At 33.6% G+C, this 11,253-nt stretch overlaps 1 protein-coding gene across 1 annotated transcript; it reads left to right on the forward strand.

The window, feature by feature from the left end:
• Nucleotides 1-1,921: 1,921 nt before the first annotated feature.
• Nucleotides 1,922-10,924, forward strand: rab11al (RAB11a, member RAS oncogene family, like). Its single transcript, XM_048153255.1, has 5 exons — nucleotides 1,922-2,322; nucleotides 5,109-5,304; nucleotides 6,419-6,612; nucleotides 7,466-7,546; nucleotides 9,679-10,924. The coding sequence occupies exons 1-5, from the start codon at nucleotides 2,283-2,285 to the stop codon at nucleotides 9,819-9,821; spliced, it is 654 nt and encodes a 217-aa protein (XP_048009212.1). The 5' UTR covers nucleotides 1,922-2,282; the 3' UTR covers nucleotides 9,822-10,924.
• Nucleotides 10,925-11,253: the final 329 nt, after the last annotated feature.

Genomic DNA, 11,253 nt, shown 5'->3' on the forward strand with positions numbered 1-11,253 from the left:
TATCGAATCAGTGGTTCGGAGTGCCAAAGTCATGTGATTTCAGCAGTTTGGCGGTTTGACACGCGATCCAAACTGCTGATTCGACACACTGATTCATTATGCTCTGAAGCTTCCTGAAGCAGTGTTTTGAAATCGGCCATCACTAAATAAGTCATTATTTTGTTTTTTTGGCGCACCAAAAATATTCTCGTCGCTTTATAATATTAATATTGAAACACTGTACTCACATGAACTGATTTAAATATGTTTGTAGTACATTAATTGATCTTGAGAGAGGAAATGTCATTGCTGGCTATGGAGGCCTCACTGAGCCATCGGATTTCAACAAAAATATCTTAATTTGTGTTCCGAAGATTAACGAAGGTCTTACGGGTGTGGAACGACATGAGATGACAGAATTTTCATTTTTGCGTGAACTAACCCTTTAAGAATAAAACGACAGGTCATGCAAAAAGTGCGGGGGATGCGTATATATATATATATATATATACAGTATAGTCCAAAAGTTTGGAACCACTAAGATTTTTAATGTTTTTAAAAGAAGTTTCGTCTGCTCACCAAGGCTACATTTATTTAATTAAAAATACAGTAAAAAACAGTAATATTGTGAAATATTATTACAATTTAAAATAACTGTTTTCTATTTGAATATATTTCACAAAGTAATTTATTCCTGTGATGGCAAAGCTGAATTTTCAGCATCATTACTCCAGTCTTCAGTGTCACATGATCCTTCAGAAATCATTCTAATATGCTGATCTGCTGCTCAAGAAACATTTAATGCGTACAATTGTACAAAATATTTGTGTACAATATTTTTTTTCAGGATTATTTGATGAATAGAAAGTTCAAAAGAACAGTGTTTATCTGAAATCTAATCTTTTGTAACATTATAAATGTCTTTACTGCCACTTTTGATTGATTTAATGCATCCTTGCTGAAAAAAAGTATTCATTTCTTTAATTTCTTTTCAAAAAAATAAAAATAAAAATTCTTACTGACCCCAAACTTTTGAACGGTAGTGTATAATGCTACAGAAGCTTTGTATTTCAGATAAATGCTGTTCTTTTGAACTTTCTATTCATCAAGGAATCCTGAAAAAAAAAGTACACAACTGTTTTCAACATTGAAAATAATCATAAATGTTTATTGAGCAGCAAATCAGCATGATTTCTGAAGGATCATGTGACACTGAAGACTGGAGTAACGATGCTGAAAATTCAGCTTTGCATCACAGGAATAAATTACTTTGTCAAATATATTTAAATAGTACACAGTTATTTTAAATTGTAATAATATTTCACAATATTACTGTTTTTTACTGTATTTTTAATTAAATAAATGTAGCCTTGGTGAGCAGACGATCTTAGTGGTTCCAAACTTTTGGACTGTACTGTATATATATATATATATATATATATATGGACAATTTACACCCATAAAAGATGAGATACTACCTCAATTCAATTTCATTTTACTGTAATAATTTTACTGGAAATTAAAAGGCATTCTCGGTAAAAGGCATGTTGCGCAGTCCTGCCTCCTCATTACCTCCTACGTGGCATTTGCAGGTTCCATCATCCCCTGTAAAGCATGAGTGAAGTCACGGTGTGGAATGTGGAAGAGCTCATCTGACATACACCTGCGACTCTCTGCTTTCCTTTAAGCTATTTGTTCTACTGCATTGACAGGCTACCTCGTGTGTTTAATATACCGTATGTTTTTATTCAAAGACGTATATTTTAATATCATTATACTTTGTGTTTATATCTCCTGACAATTATAAACGACACACCTGTGACGTTACACACCTGTGCGGAAGCCCCGTCAAACATTTCATTGGGTGGCAGAGGCACACTCGTGTGATAGACAGTGTTTCTGGCCAATAAGATCACCGGAAAGGCGGGGCTACATCTCAGCACAGTGACGTAAGTGTTTGCCTTAAGATGAGACAGCAGGGCGAAACTTGGTTGACGTAGCACAGCAACATCGTATCAAAGTTGATTAGCTAAAATTTAGACGAATTCGGGACCTTTTTGCTTAACGATTACATTATATATAACTGTCGACAGAAGTAGATATATATTATATATTTTTATTTTTGATTCTGACAGTCTTTAACGCATGACGCGCGTAATGAAGCGCTCGTGATCAGCTGATGCGAAGTTTTTTTGCCTTTGTAATAAATATAAAAGCACCTTGTGGTTCTCCAGAAGAGCACAACGTCTTAATATTTGAAAACACGGAGTTCTTATTATTAAGCCGGTAAGAAGATTAAAGTCATGACGGGTAGAGAGGACGAGTATGACTATCTCTTTAAAGGTGAGTACCACGTTACTACACTTTCAGAACAGCTGACTTTCAAATGAGCTCCTGTATGTCGTCTTCAAATGCTGCATGTCTCTTTTCTTATAGGAAGTCTTCTTTTTTTACTCTAAAATACAGATTAGCACATTCAACCTGTGGATTGCAACATTGTAACTTGCAATTCTAAGTTCCAAGTTGGTCAATAGCTGGTAGACCACTTTGGATCAGCAAAAAAACAGCTAGCTTAAGGTGGACAAGCTGGTTTTTGGGACATGGTGGCAGGTCAACCAGCTAATGTTCATATTAGAGCATGTAGAAACGATTTACCTGCTGTTAATACCATGGATTTTCAGGGCAAATACATAAAAAGGCTTAAAAATATACAATTCAGTCAAGTCAAGTGTCATTTTTGCTTGATTATATAATACACAACATGATTGGCTTCTTTTTATGCGTCTTGTTTTATAATTTAATATTGATAATACATTGACAGTTTGGTAACACTTTACAATAAGGTTCATTAGTTAAACATTAATGTATTAACTAACATGAACTAACCATGAGCAATACATTTGTTACTAATCTTTGTTAACGTTAGTTAATGAAAATACATTTGTTCATTGTTTGTTCATGTTAGTTTACAGTGCATTAACTAATGTTAACAAGATTTTAATAATGTATTTAGTAAATGTTGAAATTACACTAACAAAGATTAATAAATGCTGTATAAGTGCAGTTTATTGTTCATGTTAACTAATGAACCTTATTGTAAAGTGTTACCTGAAAATTTAATACAATTGGCACATGGAAAAGATAAGTGGGTGAAACTGATTTTGAGGTTTCATTCAATAGTGTCTGCAATATACGCACAGTTAAACTGGTAAGACCTGTATAAATCAGGATGGGTTTGCATTCGGGAGGTTTTTAAAACTCGCTGAGGTCACGAAATCTTACCCAATGCAGCGAAAACCATCTGGAAGATTAGATCGTCCATTTGTCTTGTTTTGTCCTGTTTAAGAATTTCTCCTAGTGATAGATTAATGTGAATACTAATGATGATATTGACCTCCTTAATGTCTGTGGTGGTTATGTCCTTGGATTTGACGGTTCCATTAGTCATAGTTCTGCCCTCGACCTCCTTGTGTGTTTAAGATGTCCGTGCACCTTTTGCTGTTTGATCATGAATCAATCAGTGCTGTTCAATCACTGCTCTGCTCTCTAAACATGCCCTTCCACTAACTTTAAAACAAGCAAATTCTTTGTCAAAGTGCTTTCCTGTGTGTTTAACTCAGACCATTATCATTAGAACAAATATAGCTGAGATTTGTGTTGGTGGATTTTATTCTTTCATGTTGATGAGTTGACAGCATTAGCCAAGATTGTTTTAGATTTAGGTTTTATGAAAATGAAAATTTAATCACATTTAATCATGTTATATTCAGGTCTTGTGATGTACTAACTTTGTTTGATGAACAGACTGAAATGCAAGTTGTTATTCACTGATAGTCCTTGTATCCACTGAAGCTTTGAAATCTTATTTACTTCCATGTTCAAATGTAAAACAAAATTCAAATTAAAAATAAATTAGATTTGACATTCTTGAAGCCAAAAACAATTGGTTCTCACAAGTCCAAAGTGAACGTGAAATGATAGTTTGAATATACAGATTTGAGAATGAGATTGTGTGTGTGTGTGTGTGTGTGTGTGTGTGTGTGTGTGTGTGTGTTTGTGTGTGTGTGTGTGTGTGTGTGAATTTTGGTCACTAGTCTTTATATGAAAAATAAAAATTAAGATGATCTTTTTGTGTTCTACGGAAAAACTAACAACATACAGGTTTGGAAAGACATGACATTTTTTATTTTTGGGTGTACTATCCATTTAAGTTCAGAAACCTCAGGCACAAATTATAAACTACTGTTCAAAAGTTTGGGGTTGGGACAATTTTTAAATGTTTTATTTATTTAAAAAAAAAAAAGAAGTTTCTTATGCTCACCAAGGCTGCAAAAAACAACTAAATTGTCAAATATTATTACAATTTAAAATAACTAATTTCCATTTGAATATATTTTAAAATGTAATATATTCCTGTGATGCAAAGCTGAATTTTCAGCATTATCACTCCAGTCTTCAGAGTCACATGATCCTTCGGAAATCATTCTGATATGCTGATTTGCTGCTCAAGAAACCTTTATTATCATTATCAGTGTTGAAAACCATTCTGCTGCTTAATATTTTTTTTTTGTGTGGAAAACTGTAGCATGTTTTTTTTTCCAGGATTTATTGATGATTAGAAAGTATTGATTTAAAACAGAATTTTTTATAACAATGTGAAAATCTTTACTGTCACTTTTGATCTATTTAATGCAACCTTGCTAAATTAAAGTATTAGATTCTTTTAAAAAGTCTTACTGACCCCAAACTACCTGAACAATAGTGTAACTGTAAATATAATTTCACAATAATATCTATTAGATTTTTGCCTCTGTCAGCGGAAGAGAGACATTCACAGTATTTCACAAGTCTGCCTGTGTGGGTGAAAAAGGGAGTTGCTCTTTGGTCGTGCCCTTTTCACTCATTGTTAAAAGCTTTGTGGAAACACACCCTCTGTGTGTGAAACATTTGACTCTTAATTGCTATTGTGTGGTGGAGGGATGCCGGTTTATGCCAGCGCACAAATGGAATCTGCTTGAAAGAGCTCTCGCAGTGTCATGTGTGTCTCCAGTGTCACACACAATAGTGTATAAAAGCACCATAAAGTTGAGCCAGTTGATCTCACGCACCGTTGTCCTTGTCATCCGCAGTGGTTCTGATTGGAGATTCTGGTGTGGGCAAGAGTAACCTGCTCTCTCGCTTCACCCGCAATGAGTTCAACCTGGAGAGCAAGAGCACCATCGGAGTGGAGTTTGCCACACGCAGTATCCATGTGGAGGGCAAGACCGTCAAGGCCCAGATCTGGGATACGGCTGGACAGGAGAGATACAGGGCCATCACATCAGCGTAAGTGTCTTCATAAAATCGATCGAGACATCAGCTAATTTAAGTTCATTTGTTTTGTGCAAATATAATATAATATAATATAATATAATACCTCGAAAGTTGGTGTCCTGAAAAATCACACCTGACAAAAATATGTGGGAATGCGTGTGTCGAACCTTAAAAATATGATACAGCATTTGCAAAGTATACATAAATATTTGGAGACAAAAAGCATAATTTTAGGCCAAGTTTGTACAAGTTTTAATGATTTTTACCCATTTTTATGACACTTTCATCATCTATAAAGATGCAACGTTGTGTCCCATTTGGCATCTTTGATGTCATTTTCATGTGCTATATGAATAATTTTAATTAATTATTTCTGATTTTAAACACAAGAATTCAGTTTCTAGGCCTTTCAGTAAAAAAAGACATAATATATACATTACTTTTCAGGGCCTGTCATGTTTTTCTGCATAGAAGTAAGCTATGTTTTAGGGATGCACTGATATGAAAATTTTGGCCGATACCGATTATTCCTTATATTTGAAAGCCGATAACTGATATATTGGCCGATAAATCTAAATCAAATTTTTTATAATATTTAAGAGCCTAATAACAAAACAAAAGTCTCACCATTAAAAGCCATGTCCCAAGCACACAATTATAATGTTCTCATTATAATATTATGTAGCCTTTATGACAGACTTGCGCTGTACATGTTGCACTTAACTGTATTTTCCTTTTTGAAGTGATTTCAATCATATTTCAAGCAATTCAAAACCATAATGTCAATTTGGTACCAAATACCACTTTCTTTGCAACATCAAGCAACATAATAGACACAGTTAAAATAAATGTAAGCGACTGACACCAGAAGTCTTTCACATTCAAGTTAAAAATGACTCTACCTGCTCATCTATTTTTACCTGATAATACTATGGGATCCCATAGACTCTCAAGAAGTAAGGCCAGCTGAATGAGCATATGCTTGATGTAGACTCTAATAACAGTAATAATCACAAGACCATACTTCTTGGTAACCACACCATTATTGAGCACTTTAGGTTTTGGAATAAATTGTGTATATTTTAAATCCTTAATAAATGCATCTTTTAAATGTGTGTATTCAAAGGTATTACAGAGGTGCCGTAGGAGCCCTGCTGGTGTATGACATCGCCAAGCATCTGACCTATGAGAACGCTGAGCGCTGGCTGAAGGAACTGCAGGATCATGCTGACAGCAATATTGTCATCATGTTAGTAGGGAACAAAAGCGACCTGCGCCATCTGAGGGCTGTTCCTATGGATGAAGCCAAAGCGTTTGCAGGTTAGTGTTGGGAAAGCTAGTTTGACCTGTAAGTCTCATGCTACTCATAATATTAAGTTTCTCTTGAGTCATTTTTATGGCAGATCAAATGTATAAAGTTACACCTAGAGCTAGAATAAATCTACACCCAAAATAAATAATAATGAATGGAAACATTTCACTATAAAATAAGACCTAATCTGCCACATAGGGACTTGAATCTACGCTATCGTTCAAAAGTTTGGGGTCAGTAAGAATTTTTGACAGTAAAGACATTTATAAAGACAAAAGTGTGACTTAATACACAGAAAAATATGTTCAAATAAATGCTAGCTGTTCTTTTAAGCTTTCTAGCCTGTGAAAAAATGTATCACAGTTTCCACAAAAATATGAAGCTGCACCTCTGTTTTCAACATTGAAATTATAAGAAATGTTTCTTGAGCAAATGTAAAAAATTTATATATAAGTATATTAGAATGATTTCTGAAGGATCATGTGACACTGAATTCACAGGTGCTGTTATATTTACTTCATAGATATTTTATATTTTACATTATACTTGTGTTGCTAGGAATTGAACCCATGGCACTGGTGTGGCTAGCACCATGTTTTGCCGTTTTTAGATACCTGCTGTTAACCTTTTTCTCAGTTATCTCAAATACTGAATGTAGTGATTTTTATATATGTTGCATGCTACTTGTTTATCTCAGAGTTAGTCTTTGCTAGCTGGTGTGTTCTATCTAGATATTTTTGCCATTTTTCTTTGATAATGTATTTGAGAAACTAGATATAAAATAAAAAAATACATATATATATATTTGTGTGTTTAGGAGATGTGAAGTGCTCTGTTGAATTGTGTGTGTGTGTTTTACAGAGAAGCATGGACTTTCTTTCCTGGAGACCTCAGCGCTGGACTCTTCTAATGTTGAACTTGCATTTCAGACCATTCTTACAGGTCAGTCCTGAGCAAATCATCTAAAAGGGTGAATCTCATTATTATTATTATTATTATTTATTTAACTTTATTTAACCTGGCAAGTCAAATAAGAACAAGTTCTTATTTTCAGCACAAGCCTGGCAGGATAGTTAAAATCTCTTAACAAACATACATTATTATACACACAAATACATTCAATCAAAACATTTACAGGCTGTGATAAAACACTTCCTGCTTTTTTTTTTTTTTTTTTTTAATGCAGAGATTGAAATATATTTTTCCAATTTCAATGACTTTTGTAGCACATACCAATTATTTGAAGCAGCAAATCCAAAAAAAGCGTAACAACCATAAACAGTTTTCTTTCTAGGGATAATCAAAAGAATATGATTGGATGATCTGGTCGTATATGATGTTGGAGCAAATCTTGAAGATATTTGGGTAACAAACCTAACAGGATTTTATAAATAAAAATACACCAGTGTAATTCCCGTCTAATATGTAATGACATCCCATTTAAAAGGGAGTACAATTCACACTGTTGTGTTTCGTAAGGTGTATCAGTGATCAATCTAATAGCTGCATGCTATAACACATCTAATTGTTCTAGAACACCTTAACATGCATTCCTACACTCCACATCACCATAGTCAAATAACGGTGGTTTCAACAAGATATGTTTTGGTTCTTTTAAGGAAAAATATTAAGGAAAATCAAAGAATGGATGATGTTTGGCAAATTTATATTCCATTCTTTACCCTCTCAACAAGTCTGTTGTGAAATTATGAGAGAATTTTAACAGAACCATAATAACAAATCATAAATGAATAACCTAATATGATAACACTTTACAATAAGGTTTCATTAGTTAACATTTGTTAACTACTTTATTTGACATGAACTAAGAATGAACAATATTTCTACAGCATTTATTAATCTTAGTTAATGTTAATTTAAACATTTACTAATGCATTGTTAAAATCAAATGTTGTATTTGTTAACATTAGTTAATGCACTGTGAACTGACATGAACATAGAGTAATAAATACTGTAACAAATGTATTGCTCATTAAGAATAAGAATAATTTATTTGTCATTGCAAAGTTATGCAACAAAATTTTGTGCTTCTCCTCGGTGGCACATCAACATGTATACAAACAAAATAAAGACAAGTACAAAGTTGAATAAAAATATAATCAATAAAAATATATATGAATTAAATTAATATGTATTGTAAATGCATTACCTAGTGTTAACAAATGAGACCTTATTGTAATGCGTCACCCATAATATAATAAACAACCATGTCATGTAAACCATGATGCATTGCCATAAGAATTTTGGGGGCATTTTCAAATATCGTAAATTTTTATTTATTATTTTAATTTTAGGGTGAAATGTAACATAAATGTATTGTCATTACTATTTGAAAAAATCCCATTGTCATTGTTGTAGTACAGAAATGAAAATCATCCAGAAAAGCCTTTAATTTAAAAATTAATAAAAGCATAATAAATACAGCTGGCTACTTTACAAATGTCATTTACATTTTAAATAATATCATTATTTTGTCACATTACAGTAATGAGAATTTAGGGTTGAGCGAATCTCAAATAATTTCTGCTTAGTCATGAAATTTATATATAATTTTTTTTTATTTATTTAAAGAACAGGGCACATTTTCTTTAAATAAAAAAGGATAAAAAAGAATCTATTTTACATGTGACATTTCTTGAGTTTTTGTTTCAGTCATATGTACTGTAGTAGGCAATCCAAAACCAGAGTGATTTTGTATGTTAATAAGTATTGCCTCTAGATGGCAGCAAACTCCAAGCCAAAGAAATACTCTTCTTTTCCTGTGAATGAGTGAAACTGTGTTTCGAGGTCAAACTTTAAATGTTTGACTTCACAGAAATAGTGGTTTGCTTTTTGCAGTTTTTTTTTTTTTCTTTTCTTTTGTTTATTGTTGTTGTTTTTTTGGTTGGCCTGGGAAACACCTCTGTTTAGCCACACAGTGTTTAACAGTTACACTGTTCATTTCTATGTGTCACAGCTGAATTTGTTCCACTGTCAATATCATACCTTAACGATCACTCTTATCAGGTAACCCTCCGTAATGCCGTAATCTCTGCCGGCTCTCTCTCACACAGAAATCTACCGTATCGTGTCCCAGAGGCAGATGTCAGGGCGTGGCGATGACAGCTTCTCCCCCAGTGGTTCCAAAGTGGTTCCCATTACTGTACAGCCCACACAGAATTCTGGCAAGCAGGGTGCCTGCTGTCAGAATAACTGATCTGCCACAGCGCCACCATGGGATCTGGGGAAAATCGACAACTTTGCTGGGCCGGGCTGCAAGGTTGACCGTGACCGTCCGACTGCGTTGTATTCCCTTCGCGTGGTGTGGTTAATATATGTAACGGACTTACTTGGTTATGCCCAGAATCAGTGAGTAATAATCTTCAAAATTGGACAATAAGGGATGTTGAAATTGAATGGATCAAACATTTTCTCAGAACTAAGAGGCCACGCTTCTTGTTTCAGACTAATTAGAAATGAGCAGTTAGCTGGGGCGCTCAGACGTGGCTACTTTTTTCACTTTTTGTCACAGACAGTCTCCATACAAACAATGGGCTGGAAGAACGAAAAAAAGTGCAAAATGTGTAATGCTACCTGTAAATAACTCTTGAATGGTTTCTGATCACAATGGGGATTCACTAGTGAAATTAATATATTTTTTCTTTTAGTGTGCCACCACAGAAGTAGTCTGACAACTTTTCCATGCATCTCTACTCCAGAGAATATGGTCATCATATCCGCCTGTTCAGTCAATTCTTACACAGACGCTGCTGTAACGGCTCTTTTGTATTTATTGAATGCAAATATGATCTTATACTGTGGTATCTTTGCTTTCTTTTGTCATGCTTCTGTAAATGTTTTTTTTTTTTTATCACTAGATTATTGATCGGAATTTCTCAAGGGTTTCTTCTTCCAGTCATGGCACTCATTTGTACGAGCGCTGGGAGTGTTTTCTGTGGATCAGAGTAATGTTGATAGGTTAAGCTAATAGACAGATGTATGTGCTGTAGTGTTTGAGTATAAGAGAGTATGGTGTATTCAGATTTAGGGTTGGGAATTGTTATCTGGTTCTGAAAAAACAAAACTTACCAAATTATTTTCATGCAGCCTGTTATCAATTTTTGAATGTATGCATTCCTCTGCGTCGGCATAATAAAATATGCAGAAAATATACAATACACGCACCTGAGCTGCATTAAACATGTCTGATGGCATGGAGATCATTGTGCATCTTATTTCATGTCAATTGTGAATTTAAAATCCGCAATAAACTTTCAGGCACATGATTTTTGTTTCCCACTTAAAAAGTTTGGAAACTCACCTTTTGTCATGTGTATTTCTTATGTGAAGCTTCTCCCAGAAAAAAATACAATAATATATTATAATAATGTTGTTATTATTATATTATGCGTGACACATTTCAATAAGGTCTCATTTGTTAACATTAGTTAATGTATTTATAATGAGAAATACATTTGTTACAGTATTTATTACTCTTCGTTCATGTTAGTTCACAGTACATTAACTAATGTTAACAACATTTGATTTTAATAATGCATTAGTAAATGTTTAAATTAACATTAAGATTAATAAATGCTGTAGAAATATTGTTCATTCTTAGTTCATGTCAAATAAAGTAGTTAACAAAT

The sequence above is a fragment of the Megalobrama amblycephala genome, linkage group LG13, assembly GCF_018812025.1.
Source record: "Megalobrama amblycephala isolate DHTTF-2021 linkage group LG13, ASM1881202v1, whole genome shotgun sequence".
NCBI lineage: Eukaryota > Metazoa > Chordata > Actinopteri > Cypriniformes > Xenocyprididae > Megalobrama > Megalobrama amblycephala.